Raw genomic sequence first — 25,341 nt, 5'->3', positions numbered from 1 at the left:
TCAGAAGGCAGTTCACAAAAGTGATACATCTTAGAATTGTTATCCAGGTTAAAAACCATAGGATAAGAAGCACCAACAGAATTTCTGAAATTTTTATAGGGCATTTTTTTTTTTTTAAATTGACAGACCACAAGAGATGGAAGTGGGGACACAACACAGAAAAATGCCAAAGTGTCATGACTATACAAGAAGAATGAGAAATAACAAAATTCTGGGTTTAATTCTAAAAAGTTAATATCTACAAGTACATGTACACAAGACATTTGAAAAATAGAACAGTTTCAGGCAATAGTTTTAAAGGCAGTTTTAAGACCCTTACAAATCAAGTAAATAGGGTAACACTTGGTCAACCAAGTCAATGACAAACTTTTAGAAAACATTTCTTCAACCAAACGGAAGCAGTGCGTCCTGTCCTGCCACCTCAGCTGAAAAAGAAAGCTTGAGAGCCTTCGAGGGGGTGGAGTGCGATGCTAACTGGATGGACCAGAAAAAGCTCCCCGTGACGAGTTTTTTTTTGAGACCGGGACAGATTTCATTAGGGGCTAAATGAACAATTCCCACTGACGGAAAAAGGTCCAGAATGAGAGGGCACAGAAAGAAAGTGAACGGAAAAAGAAAGAACTCGGAGCCAAACAAGGAAAATCTGAGGGTCTCCCCCTCTCCTCCTCCCCCCCTCCCCTCCCACCCCCCCACAGTAAATAATTAGGGATTCAAAAGCAGCATCCAAGAGGGTGGGTGGTGGGATTGACAGTTCTGGATAGAGGTCAATCCGATTTAAAAAACCCCACAAGAGGCATGAAAAATCACAAATACGTAGGATAATCAATGGATGCATCTAACATTGTCTTCCTTGAGCCGGTGGAGGAAGCAGTCGGGCCTACGGCCAAGGCTCTCGCCTCCACCACTCACCATCGCTTCCAGGTCCGCCCACGTCGTCTTTGCCGAGTCACATATCAGGAAAGTTTGGGTCTCCCCGGCACAGCTCACGCACAGCTTAATCTGCTCCTCCATCGTGCCCGGAGCCCCGGCCTCGCCTCCGCCTCGACACTCGGAACAAACCCCCGTCGCCCTCTCCTCTGTTTACATCACTCCACCGACTCACCCAGCATCCTCCGCGGGCCAGGTAAACACTGCCTCTGATTGGCTGGCGGCCCCTCAGCTGACGGCTGGTGACGCCATCCGCCACATCGGTATAAACCATTCGCATTGACCCCCCCCCCCCCCCCAACAACATCAACAGCACAAACAAGGGGAAAAAAATGGTGAGAAGAGCGTGGACGGAAAGTGCTGTCAAATTAAAATCCGAACCGCTGGAAAACGTCTTTGCCCAAATGAGCGTGCAGTCCGTCGTACGTCACGTGATCGCCGCCGTTTCGTGTGACGTCATTGCACGGCGGGTGTCATGTGACGTGGAAGAAATGCGGGAAAAACAAAATATGGCGGCGAGAGTTTGGATCTGAGCGGAGCCGCTCCGGCCCCGAGTTTGGATCTGAGCGGAGCCGCTCCGGCGTCGGCCCCGAGTTTGGATCTGAGCGGAGCCGCTCCGGCGTCGGCCCCGAGTTTGGATCTGAGCGGAGCCGCTCCGGCGTCGGCGAGGAGCTGCTGCGGCCAAGTGTGAGTATGTTAGACTTGGCTCTGGGTTTGAGGGCTGGTTCAGGGAAAAGCGTCGGTGACCGGTTGTGTGTCTGATCTTCGGACATTGCGGTCCGTTCTGTCAGTGTGGGTCGATTGAGCAGGTTGACACCTTCCCTTCCCACTCACATCCCACCTTAAGCAATCCCTTACTAATCACAGAGCACCTCTGGCATAGGGAACGCTTAAAGTGGGATGGGAGTGGAAAGAAAAAGGTTGAGGACCACCGAGTTACATGATTCTCAACAGTGAGAGAACTCCAGTATTGCAGGAGTTGTGAGGCCTGAGGCCAAGCATAGGGCTGCGTGCTGACGTTGTTCTAAATTGTGCAATAAAGTTGTGTGGGAGCTGATATTAGTAAAAACACCGAAGCACTGGAGGAACTCGGTAGGTCTCGCAGCGTCATAGGAGGTAAAGTTATATTACTGACGTTTTGAGCCTGAGCTCTTGAAGAGCAGCCAGGAGTCTGAATTCTAAGAAAGGCAGAGCGAGGAATACCAACCAGCAGACCAAAAAATGCTAGACGAGACATCGGGAAAGGGGAGTAGAGGGGACTAATGGAAACCAGAGAAGTCGATGTTAACCCTTTGGACTCTGGACTACCAACAAACACATATACTCTGTTCCCCCCCCCCCCTCGCTCCCTTAAGTGGGTTCTTACTTGTTTTCGTACTGTTGTCTGCCCTTGGAAGGAAGTGTGTGTGTAGCACCTCCAGCATTCACTGGGTTTGGGGACGGGGTGTGCAAGGGAGTCATGAAGGAAGCGATCCCTATATAGAAAAGGTGGAGAGAGGAGGAGCAGGGAAGATGTCTGATATTAATTAGATGAGCCGATATTATTACACGTAGCCATATTATTATTCTAATATACACTGATGAATATTCTGGTGGAGAATGTATTGGAAATGCAGCAAACTATCAACTGTCACTTTTTAAAAAAAAAAATGTTTCAATTAAAATATGGTTACTTTTCCCATGTAATATGGTAAGATGCAAGTTTCATGTTCTCAGCAGAAAGATGGGAAATGATGAGTAGACCTGTTTATTGAGTGAGGTGATTTTTAGAGTTATACAACATGGATAAAAACCTTTGGTCCAACTATTCAAGACTGACAAATTTGCCTACCTAAGCTAGTCCTAATTGCCTACGTTTGGGCTATATTATTCCAAACCTTGTATCTGACCAAATGTCTTTTAAAGAATGTAATTATATCTGCCTCTTGCAGTTCCCCTGCCAGCTAATATCACATACCCATAACCATCTGTCAGGGGAAAAACTAGCTCCTCCGGTCCTCTATTCTTTCCCTTATACCCTCTAGTTTTAGACTCTTGCTCTAGGGGGAAAAAGTGAGACAATCTAATTTATCTGCACCTCATAATTTTAGGTAAGGTTTATGTAAGTATGTAAGGTTAGCACTCGGCCTGCTTTGCTTCAGAGAAAAGAATTGTCAGCTCCTTAAAACTCAAGGCCACCAGCCCCAACAACATCCTTATTAATCTTTTCTGCACCCTCTCCCTCTGGCTTAATTCCATCCTTCCTGTAGGAAAGTGTCCGGAAATATACACAGAACATTGCAGATGTGATCTTGCAAATGTCTTAGACAGCTATAAGATGACTTCCTAACTATCATGCTTGATGTGTGCCATATTCCGCCTTCATCTCCTTGTGTACTTGTGTCATCAATTACAGAAAATTATGTACTTGTACCTGTGGATGTCTCTGTGTAAAACATTACCCAGGACACTGTCATTTATTTGTACAGTGTGCCCTTGGTTTAACTTCTTAAAATATATCACTTTGGTCTTGTCCAAGTTAAATTTCATCACCAGTCCTTTGTCCACTTTCTCAGTTTATTTACCTAGATCCTGTTCTAACTTTGGACAATCTTCACTGTTCACAACAAATCCAGTTTTGCTGCCATCTGCAGGATTAATCATGCCATCTGTGTTCTCCTATAAATCATTAATATATGTGACTAAGATCAGCAGACCCAGCACAAATGTGGTTAGACTTTGTCAAAAGCTTTGCTAAAATCCACATAGACAGCATCTGCTGCCATGTTCTCATTAATCCTCTTGGTTATCTCTTCAAAAAAAGACTCAGATTCATGAGAGACAATTTTCAGTGTGCAAATCCATGCTGACTAAATATAATCTATCCATGCCTTTCAAAATGCAGATTGACCTTGTCTCATAATCTCCTCTAGGAAGTTTTCCACCACTGGCTTAGCAACAGTTTGAGAGAATTAAGTATTGAAGAATAATGGCCATGGAAACATTTTATAATTTTCTTCAAGATTGATTCATACACAGTGTTCTTAATATATTCAATTTGACTGATCAGGCCAATACCATGTGCACTTCTTGTTCATGCCATATTCCGCCTTCACCTTCTTGTGTACTTGTGTCATCAATTTCAATGCAATTTCAATCCTAGATACTGTGCAAATTCAGAATGTAATGACATGCCAAATAATTATCGCTTCTGATGGCACATTAATTCCTGAATCCAAAGTATTTGTTTTTAAATTATCTATATCTTTTCATGGTTTGGGTTGTCTTTTGCATCCTTTCTCATTACTTCCCAAAGATTTGGAATTCTCTGCCATGTGTTTTTTAATCTTTATTGTTGACTCTTCTCAAATGTTTACCAAAACCAGACTTTTTAAAAAATCTGTATTTTTTGGGGGGTTAATTTGAATTTTTTGTCTTGCTTCACGTACCTTGAAACCAATAAACATTTCATTTTTAGTTTGTACAAAATATCATATCTCATTGTTAATACTTCTCTAGTGATGGGCAATCTCTGTTACTGCAGTTTTAATACATGAAATAAACTTTTTTTCCTCTTCTAAGGAGCTCAGCCCCCAATTAATCTTGAAGTTAATGGCAATCCAATTTATTCAATTAATGCATTTCTTGTTGTAAAGATACTCAGACAATGGATCATTCAGAGTTGTAATTTGTCAATATGTTTTCAGGTAGGGTTATTTGTATAATTTGTACTTGCTGGTGATGCCACTTCCCTATCAGTGGGACAATCCTTGAACTCTGGATTTTTTTTTGTTTCCTTGAAATTTGAACATTTGTTTCCTGTACTACAAAAGGTGGTGGAGCACATTTAAAAAAAAAAATTGGTGATCACTATCTCTGAATCACTAATCAGAAGGATCATGGGAAATGGCAAATGAAAACAACCTGAAAAATCGGCCTTTGGAGAGAATTCTATAGTTGGGGATTCGAGGAAAAGCGGGTGCAACTTCAGAATGAAAGATGATTAAAAAGGTGATAAAATCGATGCCAAAATAGGCCATTGAGGGTTACAGGGTGAAAGTGGGGGTGAGTGGGAGGATGGATTAGCTTGTGATTAGAATAATGGAGCAGACGCTATGCTTCTGCTCCTATATCTTGTGATCTTATCAGGGGATGGGCGGGAGAAAAAAAACAGGTGCAAAAGAGGAAAATAGTGAGGTAACGTCTAATGGTTCATTGTCTGTTCAAGAAATGTGGTGGCAAAGGTGGAGAAATTGTTTTTGTACGTTGAGTGTGTGTACCACTTCCTGATGCTAGCAGTCAGAAAAGGGCAAGGTGAGGGTCCTTGATGATAGAGGCTGCTTTCTTTAGGCACCGTCTCTTAAAGATGCCCTGAATGGAGTGGGCTCATGCCCATGATGGAGCTGGCCAAGTGTAGCCCTTTCCTGTGACTGGCACCTCCATACCAGACAATGATGCAACTAGTCCAAATGCTCTCCACAGTACACCTGTAGAACCTTGCAAGAGTCTTTGATCATACCAAATCTCCTCACGAAATATTGCCACTGATGTAACTGCCTCATGATTGCATTGATATGATGAACCCATAGATCTCCTGACACCCAGGACCCTTGATGAAGACTGTTTTGTGTTTTCCTGGTTTCCCCTTTCTGTAGTCCACAATCATTACCTTTAGTTGAATGCAAGCTTGTTGTGACATCATTGAACGAGCTGATTTGTCTCACTCATTTACGCTTCCTCACGCTGCCTGATTCTGCCAACAAATTAATTAATATTAACGTCATCTTAAGTCTTGAAGTGAAAATGTCAAGTTATTTAATGCATATTTATTTGCAGAGATTCTACAAAACAAAAGTAAACAAAAATGTCTTTGTGCAAGTCAGAAATTGAACGTGTCCACAAGGTCTTGTCATTAATGTTGAAGAATTTGGAATGTCCAATATGGTAAGTCATGATTTTGCAGAAATTGAAAATTATGGACTCCTGATCATTTGAATGCATTTATGAAAACTGTCTTGCCAGTTGTTCATTTTGGAAGAAATACAGTAAAGCCCCCTTATATCTGGACTGGTAGGTGCCCTGATAAGTGCATTTTTAGGTTTCTTGAGACTTAATCATATGATGCCAAACTAATACACTAATAAACAGTTTAAAAGGCAGAAATATTATACTGTACTTACACTGAACAACCTTCACTTGCATGAATATATAAACCTTTATTTTCAGTCACATTCTTTGAAAAAATCTAACCGTCACTGCAACTGCAGGTTCCTCCCACTTCATGGAGCCACCAGAAAGATGAACAACAACATAATAGATCATTAACCTCTCCTTCCACCCCCACACCCTGACCAGGCAGACTCTTAGCAAACAGGGGTAAGAAGACACAATTGAGAGTCACCCCAAGCACAATTAACATACACTGGCTGAATATTTACTTCAGAGAACATTTACTTTTACAATTTTATACGTGTATTTTAACTCATTATTTTACTCTTATTTACTTTTTTTTTGCCAGTTGCTTTGATTCTGGATACCAGGGATTTTACTGTATTGGTATACCTGGCCCTATAGAAATCATTTTTTCTCAATAGAATCTTTAACATTGTTTTGTGTGGATGATGACATAGTGCATCTTGTTAAGACTTGACAACTTTTGTACTGGGGATGTTTTGAATTTGTGGCACTCTTGATTTCTAAGAACATTTTGCTGCTCAGATACAAAAGCAAAGAGGGAAGGCAGTTTTTTATTACTTTATTAAATTATTTTAAATACTTGAAACAAAATCTATTTTTGCTATGAAAACAATGCTATAAAATAGGTGTGAGAACTTTTGATGACAGACCAGGTGCTTTTGGGGAATGATATTGGTGTACTTTAGATGCCCAATTTTGTTCGGGCCTCATTTGAGTTCTCAATGCTCAAGTCCAAAAAAATGTCTTCCACAAGCAGATTGGGTACATGTATGGCAATGAGTAAATGCCAATAATATCTGATCTATATTATTGAGGGATTTAAATACCAGTGAAGATATCTTACTTCATTTGCGCAAGGCCTTGATGAGACTGTGCAGTTATTGTGTAAACTTTGGACAACCTTACCTTAAAAAGAAAATAATTGTTGCAGAGGTTCACAGTGATTCCTGGTCTATCATATGAGAAAATATTGAATACATTCAGACTTTTTCTTGAAGAATTTAGTTTTATTGTGGAAAGTTTGACTGACTCTATGGAAAGAATATTTCTTCCAGATGTATTACAGGGAACGAGGATTTGTAGTCCCAGAATGTGTTGTTGGGTTATTTGATCTTGATTTAAATGAATTTTAGGCATACAGTATGGTAAAAGGCCCTTTTGGCTCAGGAGTTTGTGCCACCCAATTAACCTACAACTTGTTGAAGGATAGAAGGAAACTAGAGGAGCCCCACTCAGGCATAGGGAGAACATACAAGCTCCTTGTAGACAATGCTGGATTGAAACCCCAGTCTAGTGCTGTAACAGCATTGCGTTAACCATGCCACCCATTCTGAGATGAGGTGAAACTTCTTCATTTGGAAAATATTCAACTTTGGAACTGTCGAGCCCTAAAGGGCTGTGGGAGCTAGATCATTTATTTGATTCAAAGATTCCAGAGAAACTGAAAGACATGTACATTGGGAGAGAAAATGTTGTTGATATAGATCATTCATGAGTGTGTTTGAATGGAAGCAAGGAAGACAAACTGCTGACCTGTTATTTCTTATAATATCATTTTTGAATGACAAAGTCATTCCCAAGCTAGATTCAGGAGCTTCATTGATTTTTGTCATTCTAATAGTTTAAATAATGAGAGAAAATAAAACTTGTGTGTGTCATTCGTGGGTGATTATGCATTTACTTTTTTCTGTGTTTGATAATCATTTGAAATTAATGCACGTTTTTATTTTAGCTTGGAATTGCTGAAAGAGCCAATATCAACAAAATGTGACCATCAGTTCTGTAGGTAAGGAAAATAGTGCTTTCTATTTCTGAAGTGGTGTTCTGTGGAGGAAATTTCAGCATTTGTACTGAACAATGATGAAAGAATAGATTTGTATTTCCAAGAGCGGTGAGTGTGTGATTTCAAGAGGAATTTGAAAGTGTTGGTGTTTCAATGCCACTGAAGCTCTTGTTGATGGAGGGTATGGATTTTGGAGGTGTTGTCAGAGAGGCTGAGGCATATAGTAACAGCGCATGCATTCACTGATTGAGGAGAAAATTAATATTTAGGGTGGTGTCTGGGTATTAAGCAAGTATTCTGGTTTTTGTTGAAGTGTTCCTGTGCTGCACTCTTTAGGCATTTCATCACCGAATACCCAGCCTCCATACTGATTTGGTTGTTATGATACTGGTCCAGTTATCCTCTAGACAACGGTAGCCAATCCCTTCCCCAGAGTTTGATGACAAATGTACACCCCATCAGACCAGGGCTTGGCGATGAGCGCACCCATCATGTAACTATAAAACCATGTAACAATTACAGCATAGAAACTGGCCAACTTTCCCTTTCCAGTCCATGCCAAACACTTTCTCCCACCTAACCCCGCTGACCTACACTCAACCCGTAACCCTCCATTGCTTTCCCGTCCATACACATATCCAACTTCTCTTAAAATGTTAATATTGAGCCTGCCTCCGCCACCTCGACTGGAAGCTTGTTTCACACACCCTCCACTCTCTGAGTAAAGAAGTTCTTCCCCCCCCCCCCACCTCATGTTTCCTCTAAACTTTTGCCCCCTAACTCTCAACTTGTGTCCTCTTGTTTGTATCTCCCCCTTTCTTAAAGAATAAAGCCTCTCCACGTCAACTCTCTCTTTACCCCGAATAATTTTAAATACTTCAATCAAATCCCCTCTCAACCTTCTATGCTTTAAGACCTAATTATTTTTAACCTTTCTTTATAACTTAGACCCTGTAACCCTGACAACATTCTAGTAAATCTTCTCTGCCCTCTCTCCAATTTGTTGATATCTTTCCTATATGCTGGTGACCAAAATTGTTCACAATGCTCCAAATTTGACCTCACCAATGCCTTGTACAATTTTAACATAACATCCTAGCTCCTATACTCCAAAACATCGCTGGGTGCTTGTCTTCAGGTAGTAATGTGAAGAGGGTGAGGGTCCTTGATGACAGAAGCTGCTTTCTTAAGATGTTGCCTCTTGTAGATGTCCTCAATGGAGTGAAGACTGGTAGCCATAATGTTGCAGGCCAAGTCAACAACTCTCTGGAGTTTTTTTCCTGTCCTGTGCTCTTTTACGCCATTAGCTTTCCTAGCATTTTTTCTTTACTAAAACTGATATCCTTGAATTTTTACCTTTTCACTTTTGGTTCCTTTACTCGTCCTGGGGATTATTTGTGTCCCAATTTTATGAAAATGCAACCAAAGTTTGTGTTTAATTGTTTCCAAATAAGTGTGTTTTGAGAAGCTTGTACAGTAAGTTTTTTTTTGTTTTCTAAAAGCTTGCTCACCATTTCATCTTTCCTCTCTTAATTGTATTGATTTTGTTTGAATTATAAACTGCTTTTGATCCTTGGTCCTGCTGCATTTTTTGACATTCTTATTGGATCTAATATTATTCCAAATTTCCTGACTTGTTCATGTGCAAAATAGAAAGGAATAATTGTTGTACCTTTTAAATATTGATCGTTATCCTATTAGCTCTCAACCTATTTAAGAAAGTTCTCTATCATGTATCTCAAATTCTCACGATTTTATTTTGTTCAGTTTCGGATCCTAGTTTCTAATTCACTCTTCCCCAAAGGGCCACAAACACCAAGATTGTTAATAATTCCTTTCTCATTGCACAGTACTGATTTTAAAATAAAAATGATCTGTTCTCTTCTTGGTTTAGCAATGTTTAAGAAAAATCATATATACAATGCAAGAATTCATCTACAGTATTATTGCTAATATTGTTTAGCAATTTTGTGTAGATTAAAAACATGGATGATTAAATTTAAACATCAGTTCCTAGTTAATTACTCTCCTACTGGATGGTATTAACATCGACTTCTCTGGTTTCTGCTAACCTATTCTCCCTCCCTTCCCTTTCCTCTTCTCTTTTCCTTAGCTCCCATCCCTTCTCTCTCTCTCCCAGCTGTTCCCTCCCTCCCTTATTACCTCCTGTTTTGGGACCATACACCTCCCCACCATTTTAGTCAGATGCCTGCTGATATCTGTCCATATCTTGATGAAGGGCTCAAGCCCAAAACTTTGGTTATGTATATTTAGTGTTGCTATATAAAGTACACAATTTGACCTGCTGAGTTTCTCCAGCATTTTTACTTCAACCATGATGCCTGCAGACTTTCGGTTATAACTTATTGTGACGAGAACTTTGTTTATTTTCTTGAATTTAAATTCCATGTTTGTAATGGTGTGATTTGTTCTCTGGATTGTTAGTACAAGTTGCTGAATTACTCACGAGGTAAATTAACATCCATAAAATACACAGAAATTATTCACACCAAGACTGCTCTGATGGCTTCTCTCACCAAGGACAAGATTAGGTGGGAATATTAGCTACAATTTCCTCTCCACGTTGTGCAAAGGCCTGATTTAAAATGTATAATTTTTAGCCATTGTGCTCTACCTTAGTCCACTGATTTCAGTTCACATATGGCTGCTGTTGATAACTTTTTCCATTTACCTTCCATAATCTAAAAGGCAGATTTGTAGTGAAATGTTATCCTTACTCCAGAAATAATCCTGTGGAACACCATGAGGAACAACCAGAATTTTAAACTTTGTCAATGTTTTCAACACTGGTTAAGGATTGGAAGTGATTGAAAAGCAGAATTTGTGGCTACTTTGTTTTGCAGGTTTATTTCATGCACATATTAAAACTCTTAATGTGTGTTTTCTCCTCCGTGGCTGACACTTTAAATTTCTTTTAATAAGGTTTTGTATATTGAAGCTTTTTGGTAAGAAGAAAAGCAGTATTCAGTGTCCATTGTGCAAGAACAAACTAACCAAGAGGTAGGTCAATGCTAAGGTGAAAAATGTATCAAAACTTTTTTTTTTTCAGTTGAAAAGCATATGCCCAAAGATTTGTGTTTTTTTTAAATTCTGTTTTCTGTAAGTCAAGCAATTTGCAATCCTGTAAAGTTACAAGGCGGCACAATCCAAGCTCAAGGAACAATACCTAGTCTTTCATCTGGCTATATTCTCTAATTTTATATAACTCACCTTCTTTCTGTTTGCATTAGGACAGGCCAATTTTGCTTGATGTTCCTTTTTTATTTTGCTTTTCATGTGTGTAAGCTGACCTGCTGGACATGTCTCTACAAAATATTACTTCGTCCTCACGATATTACCAATTCATTGCAAAGGTGCTTAACTGACCCTTGACAGCCATATTACAGGTGCCTAACCCTTTATCAGGGATTCCGAACACAGGCAACCTCCAAATACACACTTTTTTTGGGAAATTACATTACATGCAAGTAAGATTAACTTCCTGTAATGAATTCTCCATTTTCTGAGGAAGACTCCTCTCTTTCACCCCTCACCCCCCCCTCAAGTCCCTGTCGTCTCCACCCCCATGGGTGCCCTCTCTTGCCTTCGGTGGAAAGGTGACTCTCGGTCCCCAGCACCCAGTGGGAGAGAAACAGGCGACAGCTGGCTCAATGCGGGAGCAATGGCAGTCTTTCTTACCCATAATCCCCCCATGCAACTGGAACCCCTCTGTCACTGGCAGAGTGGTTCCAGCTTTGTGGGTGATTATGGGTAATAAAGACGTTAAAAAAAGTTGCCACATTGAGCCATCATTGCAATCCAGTGCGATGCTCCGTAAACTCAACTCAGCAGCACGGCACCTCTGGTGCCGTGTTGGGGGGGGGGGGGGGGGGGGGGGGGGCGGGGGCGCGACGGACAGCGCTGTGCTACCGGGATATGCCTGATGACCTGGCGGAGTGTCTGAAAGCCGCCAGCATTCATCTCCCCCGCCTCGACAATTCACTTCTGCAGCTTGTCTCCGACCCTGCCCTGCTTGACTGTCGGCTGAGAGCTGCTGATGCTAGCTGGCTTTATGGCCACCCCATCGCCTCCAACCTCCACGACCAATCTGCTGGTCGAGAGCCTCCTGTACGGGACCACCCCCCCCCCCCCCCCCCCCCCCCGCGCTCAGCCCTGCCTAGGGCACAAAATAGTCTGGAGTGGGTGGGGGGGGTGGAATGGATACTGGGTGGGGTGGGGGGGATTGGTGCATTGGACAGCAGAGGTTAGGTGCAAGGCATTTGCTTAAAGGGTCCGAAATCCGGAAGATTCTGAACATCCGATGATCCTGGATAAAAGGTTAGGCACCTGTATTGGAACTATTCCCTTTGTTTCACCATCGTACCCCCATCTCCTACTGGCTATGTGAACTAGCTGTTTCTGATGGAGACACTATATGCAATTAGTGAAAACTCATTGAGTGAGATAGTTTGACTTGTGTCAAGTCTATATGATACCACTAAATGCTTACAATACTCATTTCCCATTCACTTGCAAAGTGTAATTTAACAATTGTGCAAAAATCCATCTACTGAAGGATCTCTCGTAGTATCAGTGTGAGGGAAAGGAATCCTCCATTAACTCTTCATTATTTCTCTTGACCTGCTGAGTTGTCCAGCAAATTGTATTTGTAATGCATCGTGTCTGTAACTGTCCAAAATTGTGCATCCTGGTTGCTCTATAGATTTTAATAAAGACCATGAAACTTGGTGGCAACTTTTTTAATGTTTGTTTTGTTTATTTCCCTTGCTGTAGGTTTTCAGTGGCTAGTATAAAGGTGGCGTAATTATACTTGTATTTAATATCTAAGCTAAAGTTGCTTTCATTTTCCAAGACTTTAAAGTATCTATTAAATGTTTCCATTCAGGAGTATCCAGGAGAGCTCCCAATTTAAACAACTTGCAGAGGGAATTGTGAGAACTATTCGTGCATTTGAGTCAGACACGGGTTATGAATGTAAGTATCTCATTGTATTTTTCACCATGCTGAACTGTTCTGCATAATTTATCTTGGCAATTGTGTGCATTCAGTCCTTAAACGCTTTAATTATGAATTATTGAGCAGTTGGAAGGAAAACCTGAAATTCAAATGGTTTATTTTTCCGCAACTGAAGTGAAAATAGTGAGGTGCATTATCATCAATGCACTCTAATTAATGTCCAAAGATTGGATGAAACCTGTTTAATGCAAAGTATTAACCATTCTGGTGTTTTTGGTTTTTTTTTAACTTTATTTATTCGTTCAAAATACAGATAATAAGTAACATGCATAACAATAAACTAAACTAAAACCATTCTGGTGTTGACGTTAAAATCTAGCAATCTAATATTCACTATTGAATCTTTAACAACCATGAATAATTTGGTGCTTTGAATTGAAAATCTGGTAGGATATTAGTGGAAATGAGTGCACTTAATATAATCAAAACAACTGGACTGTTCTAAAGGATTCTCATTCTTGAAATCCTGTGGATTTTTCTTATGCTCATTCATTATTGCCCTGTTTTGAAACAAGTCAGATAATTACATTCCTTTACTGCCATGGTTATATAACATGCTAAATTTAATGGGAGGGTTTTGAAAACATTTTGCTCATGACACCTATATTGAAATGCAGCAAATATTTTCTGCATTGAACATTACAAGCACTGCAGTCAATGTTCCATATGGTTAACAGTTCGAAAAAAAAAAAAAAAAAAAAAATTAGGGGATGGTTTTTTTTTTAATATATTGTCTCTCAGTTTCCAGGATTGCCTAAAGTGTTTCATGGCTAAATCATTTTGAGATGTGGTGATAAATTTTAAATTTAGACATGCATTATGGTAACAGGCCATTTCACCCCATGAGCCCATGCCACCCTGTATGTTTTGAATGATGGGAGGAAACTGGGCTACTTGGAGGAAACGCACATAGACACAAGGAGAACATAAAAACTCCTTACTGGGAGCACAGGATTCGAACCCCATTCCCAATTGCTGGTGCTGTAAGAGCATCATGCTATTTGCTATGCTTACTGTGCTTGCCCAATGCAGGAAATACAACAGTAATTTTTAGTCACTTAAATAGCAGTTTGACCAGACTGGAAAATAGGTTCTTGATACAAATGCTGAATTGTGGCTGAAATATCCCTGAGCTTCTCTCCTCACATCTCACTAGATGTAGGTTTTTAGAATCCAGTACATCCACCCTAAGAGATCAGTTTAACCTTTCATCTGAAAGGTGACATCAACAATGCAGAATCCTGAACTGAATGGCACAGCTGTGTCCTATTTGTGGACAGACTCTGTGGAATGACTCAAATCTACTACAATCTCTCACTCTGGGGAAGGTGCTCCCAACGGTACCGAGGATTGCATTTTGTATGCTATGGAAAATGTTTTTAAAAGCAAGGTGTTCTATGCTTATACGTAAATTATATACATAATAATTGAAGTACTTTTTTTTCCCCTTCTGATGCCTAGTCTCCATTGAGGACACGCAGAAAAACCCAGCTGAGATCAACTCTTACAAACAGTTATGGAAAGATGACAGCACTACCCAGGGCAATAATACTCCACAGAAAATCGTAGCGGCTGGAGTCTCTAAAAGTCGCACTTTGGTATTCCAATAATCTGTTTTGTATCTGAGTGTTATTGATCTAGAAATGGTTGGACCAATGCCTCATGCAATTCATTGCATTTATTTTAAAACTTTTGCCTTCAGTTACACATTGCTGGATATGTGAATTGACAAACTGGGAAATGCAAAAAAGATCCTGAATACAAGCTACGATATCTTTTGTTGCTCAAGTATTAAAGCCAGAGAATGAAACAGACTATCAAGGAAAGAGCAAATTGAAGTGTAAAGAAGGGAGCTTCCAACTGCCCCTAGATCAAATTCCTATCAGCATGAATTAAAATAAAACTGATTTAAAAGAACCTTTGAAAGCAGTCTCATGCAGAACATCTATATAGTGTTGATCTGCTTCTCCTTTTCAACAGGGGATGTTCTCCCTGTTTCTAGTGTTTTGCATTGATCTGTTGCTCCCTGAAGTTAACAATCCCTTGAGGCTGCTGTTAAGCACAGGGTGCTGCCATTTTGGGCACAGACCTCTGCAATTGTAGGAATGTAAACACCTTCAGCGCCTTTAACGGGACGTTCAGCATGAGGACTGGCTAGTTGAACTCTTTGTAGTAGCACTGTGTCTTCTCCGCTCCCCACTCTCTCAGGTGTTCGGCAGCACTGCCATTTTTCCCTCCTAATGCTGAAGACTGAATCTCTAACACTGAAACTTTATATAAAAAAAAATCTTGCTCTCTCTGCTGTCTGTGATGTTGCTTCCATAGGGTGGTTTTCTCTCATTCATCCAACAATTGCAGTTACCGGAGATAGGCAATCGCTGTCTTTTGCTTCTCTCATAAAAGGCTTTTTGCTAACAGCAGATGTCACAAATTTGTCATTTCCCTGTTTTTTTTGCATTCTCTTGGTTTCCCCCCACCCCCTTCCAATATCCTTCTCTGATAGGCCATTTTCTAGTCTTTGGTTTTGAATGAAAAAGTTATAAAAATTCTTAACATTTTTAACACTTAATTTAAATCTGTCTCTCAAAATCATTTTTTTTTAAATCAAAATTGCTTTTTAAAATGCTGTTATAACAAAAAAAAACACATGTCAACAGATTTGCATTTTAGTAGTTACCTTGCAGGATTATTGTCACAAGGAATTCCTTTTAAGACTGAATTGAAACAATTTTGCATTGTCAACCATGTATTTCTTGTATGTGTCTTTTGTGATAGTACAGATCTATCACCAATGTACATAGTGTATATAGTTACTGTATCTAGACTGTGCTTACAGCGATTGGCTGAGAGCTAAGCCACACCTATTGTTTGGGCCTTAAAGGGTTGTGTCCCTAGCCAGGTCGGATCATTCCGGACTGGTCGGCCACCTGTGAAGAGCTCCGGTCTTTTGCTAATAAAAGCCTTGGTTTGGATCAACAAGTCTTTGGTTCTTTCGACGAGCTCTACAATTTTATTAGCAAAAGGAATTTTTTTTGAAAGGGATGGAGCGTTTAACTCGGCCAGAAAAACTTGATATCGACCCACAGTCAGCTACAGCCTTCAAAGCCTTTAAGTTCTGGCTGCTGAACTTTGAAAACTTCCTGAGATTCATTCAGGTAGAGGAGGATAACCAGCGTCTAACAGCATTGCTGTCTATGGTGTCCTTGAGAGTCTACGAGAACATCCAGGATGAGACCACTTACACCGCAGCCATAAAGGTACTGAAAGGACTGTATGATCAACCGGTGAACAGAGTTCATGCCCGGCTCATGCTTGCGTCGAGGAAACAACAGCCCGGTGAGTCCAGCAGGGCATATTTACAAGTATTAAAGGCATTGGGCAAGGACTGTAACTGTGTGGACAAAACTGCTGCCGAGATCACTAGCGACCTCGTCCGGGATGCCTATGTGGCTGGGCTCCGATCGAACGAAGTGAGGCTGCGTTTGCTCGAACAAGGGGTAGAAAAACTAGAGGACGTGGCCCGGATTGCAATCACAATGGAGGATGCAGCCTTAAAGTCCACCGAGCTCTCTAGGGACTGGACCCCTCGTTCTGATGTGAGTAGAGTGCCCTTCTACCCTACCCCTGACGGCCTGTCGGCTGCTGCTACCCTGCCCCGTGCGAACCCGAAATGTTATTTCTGCGGGAGGAACAAGCACAGCAGATCCCAGTGCCCAGCAAGAAAAGCCAGGTTCTTTGTAGTAAGATTTTTTTCTTGATCTTTGACTATAACAAATATTGCATCAGATGCCGGACAGGGAACTTTAGAACAATAATGAGTTTGTTGACATACACCTAAGTGCAATGAACATATGACCTTGTTTGGAGGGGCCGAGGTGTGCAACAAAAATTCATCGGAGTGAATCTAAAGTACACTGAATTTGGGTGTGGGCAAGGAACTCTCCCTTGATAACAGGGAAGAATCAGGTGCGAGGTGCTGTAAGTGCATTTTCCCTGCACCTCCACCCTGATGGTCACCAGAGTAGCCTTCCAATCTGAAGAGTCGCCATGTACAAGTCTCTAGACAATGGAGGCAAGGGCTTGCTCAACTTGGCCCTCATCCCGATGACCCCCTTTGTGTGTGGCTACATCACAGAACTAAAGTATGAAAGCACCAGGTGCTGAGGTTCTCCCTTGTCCAGGTGTTGCAAAGGATTGCCATGTAATATCCCAGTCAGCTGAACTTTGCCACACCACCTATTCTGTATAGAAAAGTTTTTCAGACAAACACCTTTGACTACAAGGGAGTGGTCAGCACTGAGAGATGAGGACTCGATGGACACAGTGTGGTGCTTCCCTGATCAGATAGTCCACGTCATGTAGCCAAATGCCTCGTCACCAGGGCTCATAAACAAACACCAGGACTTGGCCTGGCTGGCATTGAGAGAAACCCTCCCAGTCACATCCTTCCAGTACAACAGGAACATCATCCACAGTGCATGTGGTCCTTGAGATGTCTGTGGCGGAGTGCAGATAATCTTTGCAGAATGCATATTCACTCAGTATGTAGAAAAGGATGCAAGAGTCCTCGTAACGGCTCAGCAACAGCGTGAGAGAGGGCTCACTGACTAATGGGCTGTTCCCTGGGGGGCACGCACCTTCAGTCACCAGAAACTGCTGAAAGACCAACTCAGTGAAAGATACACATTGGTCACCACAAAACCGGTTTTTTTCAGCACAGATGTCAATGCAGCAATATGCTGATTTGCATATTCCAGGCTGCAGGAATGTGTGCTGAGGGATGCACTGAAGCTTAGTGCAGACTACGCAAGGGTGCAGTGGGCAAGGACCGCAGTCCAGAGTCCTTTCATTAACTGGCATTGAGAGGCTGAGACAGAGGGAAAGCCTCACAAACAGCAAGGGGGTGGGGGAGTAACAACAAGGAGCCACAGTGGTGATAATGATATAAATAGGAATGAATGTAACAATGTACAGTAGTGAAAATGCATGGATACAAAACTAAGGGTGGGAAGAGGTTTTCCTTTCGTAAATAACTGTGAATAAAGTCTATTTTTGTTTGAAAAAGAATATGCACCAAATTTTTTTTGCAACTAAATAAATTATTAAATTTTTCGAAAAAGCTTCATTGGTATACATTAAATTACTACATGCATAAAGAGATTATTCACAGTTACAAGAGTGAAAAAAGGCATTTTAATACTGCAGGCATTTTTTTGGGTGCTGAAGTAGTTAATAATTAGGGTAGTAAGGGGATATTCAAGAGCCTGTAAACATAGTATTTATCAGGAATAAATTGTGATGTTATCTGCAGGTTTAGCATATTTATCATTGTTTAAAAGGAAATAGCTGTATTACATAAAATTTTGCAACTATATTAAATCAAATAATGTTGACTTCTCTCTTGTACAGAATATTTGCCCTGACTCTACTTTGACTGAATTTGTAAGAAGGGTTTCAAAAAGAAAGAAAAGGCAGAAAATAGATGTTTCTTCTGTTTACATTGAGATTGGTAAGAATTTTAAGTGATTTTTTTTATTTTGCCTTATTCCTGTGAGCATATAAGATCATTCCCCATCTCTTTCAACTTAATCTGGAGGCAAAGCATGTCTGCAGTAGATTTAAACTGCTCCAAAACTGCTGGCAGTGCTACTACTTGGCTACTGAATTATTCCTGTTTGTGTGTCCCTTCTCTGACAGAGTGCTCCATTGCTCCTGTCAATAACTTGAATTATGAACCAAATAATGTTTCACAAAACGTGACCAGTTTACAAATGAATTAACTGGTAACTTGTGCTATTGATGTTTCTCAGAGCCCGTGATGGCTTGGACAACTTTCCTATTTGTTTTGTGTACAGCAAGGGATCTGGAGGCCATTCAGCCATTGTGTCCATGTTCACAACTTACCTCATTTATTTCTGCATAATGTCTTCTTCCAATATTTCCAACAATCCTTATCCACCCCCACCCTCTGCTTCAATATTCTACCATGTGTTCACTAGGCGAATTAACCTATTGATCCAAGTTTTTTGGGAAATAAGAGGAAGCTTGAGCACCCAGAAGGAACATGCATGGTCACACATGTACACAAAGCACTAGAGGTCAGCATTGAACCCAGATCTCCAGAAGCTGTCAGCTCCAATAGCTGCACCTCTATTTCCTTAGCACAGCAGATGGAACAGTGGATTAAAATTTTGTATGGAAATTGCTCCCACTAGTGTACGCTAGTCCTTTATGTTAGTTTAGATTGTATGCCACACCTCTGGAGTACAGCTTAAACCCAATGTGTTATATATGAATGAATGCAGATGTTTTGACAAACTACATTTATTTAATAGTTATCTGTCACTTTGCAGATTCAGATTCTTCTGAGGAGCCTCTGTTCAGAGCGCATGCTAAGGAAAAGTAAGTGAATCTGTGTAGGTCAGGAGCTATCTTCCCTCTTCCCCCCCCCAAAAAAAAAAGGGCAGTTTATGGTGGTGTCTGCTTCCTTTTACTTGCTGCCTCACCTGTTTTGTCAACCATGGATCAATTAAAAGGGAAAGTGGCAAGGGTTTATTTGGAAAAATTAACTTGGAATTATGAATTGGAGGTTTGCAGTTCCCTAATTTTATGAATTATTATAAAGCAGCCCAGTTGCAATTTATTAGTGTAATGTATGATTTAGTAAAATTCGAGCTTGGGTGAATAAAGATAAAATGGGAGAAGCAAATCCACAAGACTTTATAAATAAATGGAATTCACATTTGTTAATAGCAAATAGAGAAATTTCAATATTCAAACATTTAATTGATCTTTGGAATAAGGTTGATAAACTGGAGGTGGAGGTTTATTGTCTAGAAGAACACCTTTATTTTAAAATAGATCTATTTCCATGGGAAATAGATTTTTAAAGATTTGGAAATATCAGGGTATTAAGACAACGGAAGATTGTTTTGAAGCGGGGAAATTTATTACTTTTGACAGAATGAAAGAAAAGTTTCAGTCATCTGAAAATACAAGATTCTGTTATTATCAGAGTGTTAACTTTTTGTGTGAAAATTTTGGTCATGATTTGATATTTGCCAGTAGAGACAGGTGGAGTTATTATTACATTAATGTACAAATTGTTACAAAATAGGTCGTAAAATAGAGATCCATAAATCAAGACAAAGATGGGAAAAGGATTTGAATAAACAAATGAATGTGTCTAGATGGAATTATGTAGAGAAAATAGGAAAAGTATAATAAATGTGAGATATGTTTGTGCAATATAAACTTTATTCATCAGCTATATTTGACACCACAGAAGTTAAATAGATTGAATTGTGCTTTTTCAGATTTATGTTTTAGATGTAGAAAGAAAGTTGTTAATACTTTTTTTGTATTCCACTTGGCAGTGTCCTAAGATTAAATCATTTTGTTTGGAAATTGGTAATTTATTAGAAAGAATAATTGGCATTAAATTCCCACAGGACCCAATTACTGGGTGTGATATTAAGGAGGTTAAACCTAAATTAATCTTGAACATGTTCAAATGAAATTTATTAAAATTGCTTTAGCAATAGCTATAAAATGTATTGCAATAACTTGGAAATCAGATATAGATTTGGAAATGGAGAGATGGCATGTAGAAGTTCGAAGTTGTATACCACTTGAAAAAAATTACTTGTAATTTAAGATATAAATAATATGCTGTAAAATATGGAGCCGGTATTTACAAAGTATTGGTATAAATATTTAAATGAAACCCTTTCTCCTAATAGGACTCCACCTACAAGTTTTGTAGTATGGAGCACTTCTGCTGAGGGTCTCTTATCCTATATTCTTTTTTGTAGGGAGGGGAAGGGGATAATAGAGGGTTTATATGTATAACAGATTTGTAATATTACAAATTTTAAAATTTATAATTTAAAAAAAATGCACCATGGATCCCTTATCCTACCATCTTTTCCCTGCCTCAGTGAGACAAACCTATCCAGAACCCTGCACAAGAAGTCCCTTAACATCGATCACACTACTTCTGTGCTTTCTCCTGAGAATATCTGTTCCTAATTTACTTCTCTCAGTTCCTGCCTCGTCCCATCATAATTAGCCCTTCCCCAATGAAACACTTTACCATTTTGTCTGGTTTTATTCTTGTCCAAATCTATGTTAAAGCTCAGGGAGTTCTCACGATCACAGAAATGCTCCCCCACTGAGAGGTCTGTCATTTGACTAGATCTTCTCATCAGCTGGTCCACATACTGTGTTAGGAATCCTTCTTGGACACACTTGACAAATTCTGCCCCATTTAGCCTTTTTGCAGTGAGGAGGTGCCAGTCAATATTTGGGAAGTTGATGTCTCCTACAACAATTACTCTGTTATTCTGCACCATTCCAAAATCGACCTATCTCTCTGGTCCTCTGTGACCTGAGGGCTATATGGGGCCCTCTAGACTATTCCAAATACAGTGATGGCTCCCTTCTTATTTTTGACTTCCAATCTCTCCCTCCACAGCATCCTCCCACTCTGCAGCTGAGATACTATCTCTGACCAGTTATGCTGCTTCCCCCAATCCTATCCATTTTAAAACATCTAAATCCCATTACCTGCATGTCAATCCTTTCCTCATGACGTGCTAATCTATATTCTATTTTCATCTCCTTTATTGCTATTACTCCTTGCATTGAATTGGACACATTTCGAATCCTCTGACTACACCTTATGCTTCCTTCCTTACAAACCTACAAAAACATTGCACCATCCTTTCCACCTTCTGCTCTGTTCTCTGCCCTCGCATTCTAGTTCCCATCCCCTTCTTAATTCAGTTTAAACTCTATTCAATAGCTCCAGCAAACCTGCCTGCAAGGATATTGGTCGCTCTTCAGTTCGGTTGCAGCATGTCCTTTTTGTACAGACGATACCTTCCTAGGAAGAGATCCCAATGATCCACAAATGTGAACCCCTGCATCATCTCTTCAGCCACACATTCATCTGCCACAACTTCCTATTTCTACCCTCACTGACGTGTGGCACAGGCAGGAATCCTGAGATTACCACCCTTGAGGTCCTGTTTTTCAGCTTCTTTCTTAACTCCCAGTATTCCATCTTCAGGACCTCATCCCTACTTGTCTCTATGTCATTTGTACCAACGTGGACCATCCTCTCGCTTCAAAATGCTGTAGGCTCTATCTGAGACGTCTCTGACCCAAGCACCTGGGAGGCAACATTCCATCCGATCATTTCGATCTTTTTCAGAATCTCCTATTTATTCGCCTACCTTTCTAATTCCCCAATCTCTTCTTCTACACCCATCTCCTTTTGGCCAAAGGGCCAGACTCTGCTAGAGACCTGGCCACTATGATTTATCTTTGGTAGATCGTCCCCATCAACAGTGTCTAAAACTTTACACTTATTGGTCTACAGGGGGAGCTCTTGTACTGACTGCCTATTCCAACAATCATCCAGTTTCCTGCCATTTGCATGTGACTGTTTCCTCGTTGTGATGTTGGCAAAAGTCATTCTTTTTTTTTAAACTTTATTTAAGATTTTATAACATGAATAACATATAGGATTACATTTTTAAAAAAAATTAAGAATAAAATATTAAAATTAATACAATCTCAGTAATCTAAATAAACTATACCCTCCCCAATAATTATTACACATTAATAACCCAACTCAAATTAGTCCAACCCCCCCTTTCCCCCCAAAATAAAGAGTGAAGAATTAATAAAGTTAATAATATATGTGAGAAAAAAACCCACTTATAAAAAAAACCAAAAACATAACCGATTAAAATACTAACAAAAAGAAAAGTAATTAATACTAAGATATCAGACTTAAAAAACATATTTAAATCAAACTTAAATGCATATATTTAACAAACGGAGTTAAGATGAAACATATATTTAACTCAAACTTAATATAAAAAATTAGTAAAGTTAGTAACATTATCAAAAATTCTTAAACAATAATCAATTCTTAAAAAAAATTGTAGCATGAAAAAAAGATTAAAAAAAACTTTCTCTATAAGATAAACCTTCACCAAATATCAACTAACTTCACATCTATAATCATATTAGTCACATAAACCACTATCTTAAAACAAAATTCAAACCTCATTAAGCATTATACAATTCAATTTTAGTACTCTTCCACCATTTTTCCCTTTTACTCTTGAATAGTTATCCAATAAAAGCTCCAATACCACATTTAAATATCCCCAATCATTATGTTAAAATTCAGATATCCAAATAATAAAAACACATCTACAACGAAATCTATATCTTCAACAAATGGAGCATAAACCACAAACAAAATTCAAGCCTCATTAAGAATTGTACAATTCAATTTATAACTTTCACCATTATTCCCTTCGTTCTATAACTAAAATAGCAAAATAATGTACACCAGAATTACCACTCCTTTCACCTTAAAGTTAAAGAAAAAATATTTAAAAAAACTTATCCATCCCATTCACATTTAAATTTCAGATATTCCTTATCTACTGAATAAACTTTACAAAAAAAAACACATCAAATTTTAGTTTTTTCAACAATCAAATATTTTCTTATGCTTTTTTTAAATATTTAAACAAAAAAAAACCCCTTCACTCTTTAATCTAATAATACAAAAAAAAGGAAAAAAAAACGGGTAGGAGGTTAAAAATGCCCCCTCCCGTCTAAACCGCGCAATGCGGTAACTCCCAAAAAAAAATGGGTGTGAGATAACTCACACGTAGCAGATGACTTTCAGGAAATAGTGCCTATCCAGTTCTCTCCCCCAACTCTCACTTCATCTTAAACTAACATCATCATTATTTAATATCCTTTTTTTTAAAAAAAAACATTAGAAAAAAAAAGGACAACTCTTCTTTTAATCAGCTCCAACTGCCGAGTCACCATTACAACCATTCCTTCTTGGATCACGGCTCTTTTCTTCCATCTCTTGTCTCCTTAGAAATCGCGGCGGACTATGTCTCTGTTGAAACTGAGTAATTGGCAGCTCTTGAGCAAATGCTATAGCTTCCTTTGGAGAATCAAAGAACTTTGGTTGGCAACCATCTTGAAAAACCTTCAAAACAGCTGGATATCTAAAGGTTGCCTTGTAACCTTTCATCCACAACAACTCTTTAGCAGGATTGAATTCCCGTCGTTGGAACATAACTTCTTGACTCAAATCCACATAGAAGAAAACTCGATTATTTTGAATCAAGGGTGATTTTCTCTGTTGTGCATTTCTAATAGCCACTCGTAAAATTATTTCTCTGTCATAATAATTCAAGCAACGAACCAAAATAGGTCTTGGACTTTGACCTGAAATAGGTCTTCTAATCAAGGCTCTGTGAGCACGTTCCAGTATTATACCTTCCGGGAAATGTTCTTGACCCAACACCTGCGGAATCCATTCAGTAAAACATTTTCTTGGGTCTGGTCCCTCCATACCTTCCGGCAAACCAATAATCTTTATATTGTTCCGTCTGGATTGGTTTTCCAAATAATCAATCTTTTTCACCAAATTTTTATTCTTCGACCATTTTGGTCACATCAAAAACTTGATCCCGTATTTCGTCTATATCTTCTTCACACGAATTAAATTTATCTCTCACTTCAAGCTTAAAAGCTCCAAACTCAGCCATCTGTTGAGAATGTATTTTCACCAAAGTATTAAACCTAGTACCAAGTTCAGTCATAATCTTGAATAATCCCTGCATTGTATAAGATAATTTAGATTCAAGATTCACAAAAATCTTTTCATTTGGAAGAGATTTTGGCTCAACAGATTCCTGGTTCTTCTCCAAAGGATCTTCTATTCCTTCCTTCATTCTGGTTGCCTTCCTTGTAGTATGACTGCATGTGGAAACCCCAGCCACAGCCTCTCCAGCAATAACTGGAGGACGCTGGTCGGGGTTTTCCCCAGTCCATAATGTATTAAGTTCTCCCAGTACATCAAGTTGTATAGGTTCTTGTATCTCAAGAGATGCAGTTTGCAGCGCCACCTCTACAGTTGACAAATGCCTTTGAGTAACCCTTTGTTCTAAAGGCTGTTTGGCGCCCTCTTTAGGGGGCTCTACCGATGTAACATAGAGCTCTACATCCGAACACTGTACCTCTCTCCTGGGATCCATTTCACGCTGAGTCCCGGTGTCTTTCATGTAGGTAGTCTCCAAAACTTGAACTTTTGGAAAATGTAGTTTTTTGATGATCTGTTGTCGGTTTTTTTTTCCTCTTTTCCACCAATTGTACCATCATAAGTTAATAACAGCACTGAAGTTATCAAAACTTTTAAAGAATTTTAACGGGCATTTCTAGACAAAACAATACGATAGAGTCAGGAGAAGACTGGAAGGCACGTCTGATCCTTACGCCATCTTGCCACGCCCCCCCGGCAAAAGTCATTCTTGTAAAATAATCTAAGGAGCAGTTTTTTTTTTGCTCAGAAAATACTATTCAGCAAT

General features: G+C 39.5%; 2 protein-coding genes across 16 annotated transcripts in view; one reads left to right on the top strand and one right to left on the bottom strand.

Moving 5' to 3' along the window:
• Nucleotides 1–25,341, bottom strand: part of nbr1a (NBR1 autophagy cargo receptor a) — an 82,815-nt gene that overhangs the window by 41,774 nt on the left and 15,700 nt on the right. For 4 of the 5 annotated variants that reach the window (XM_069907345.1, XM_069907347.1, XM_069907348.1 and 1 more), the window contains exon 1: nucleotides 910–1,138. In XM_069907345.1, the coding sequence (XP_069763446.1) occupies nucleotides 910–1,011 (102 nt within the window). In that variant the 5' untranslated portion in view covers nucleotides 1,012–1,138. Of the gene's footprint in view, nucleotides 1–909; nucleotides 1,139–5,575; nucleotides 5,660–25,341 lie in introns of those variants that run through there. The other variant, XM_069907346.1, reaches the window with a different exon arrangement.
• LOC138747772 (breast cancer type 1 susceptibility protein homolog) overlaps nucleotides 1,264–25,341 on the top strand; it is a 159,156-nt gene continuing 135,078 nt past the window's right edge. For 8 of the 11 annotated variants that reach the window (XR_011347652.1, XR_011347651.1, XM_069907338.1 and 5 more), the window contains exons 1-3: nucleotides 14,429–16,518; nucleotides 18,332–18,431; nucleotides 19,276–19,324. Coding sequence is in view for 9 of the 11 variants with exons in the window: in XM_069907338.1 (XP_069763439.1) it covers nucleotides 15,964–16,518; nucleotides 18,332–18,431; nucleotides 19,276–19,324 (704 nt within the window). In the remaining 2 variants the exon portion in view is untranslated. Of the gene's footprint in view, nucleotides 1,619–4,773; nucleotides 4,918–5,742; nucleotides 5,851–7,834; nucleotides 7,889–10,828; nucleotides 10,907–12,791; nucleotides 12,881–14,383; nucleotides 16,519–18,331; nucleotides 18,432–19,275; nucleotides 19,325–25,341 lie in introns of those variants that run through there. The other 3 variants (XM_069907341.1, XM_069907342.1, XM_069907343.1) reach the window with 3 other exon arrangements.

This window comes from Narcine bancroftii, chromosome 12, assembly GCF_036971445.1.
Source record: "Narcine bancroftii isolate sNarBan1 chromosome 12, sNarBan1.hap1, whole genome shotgun sequence".
NCBI classification, from domain to species: Eukaryota; Metazoa; Chordata; class Chondrichthyes; order Torpediniformes; family Narcinidae; genus Narcine; species Narcine bancroftii.
This window is presented reverse-complemented; position numbering and strand designations above follow the sequence as displayed.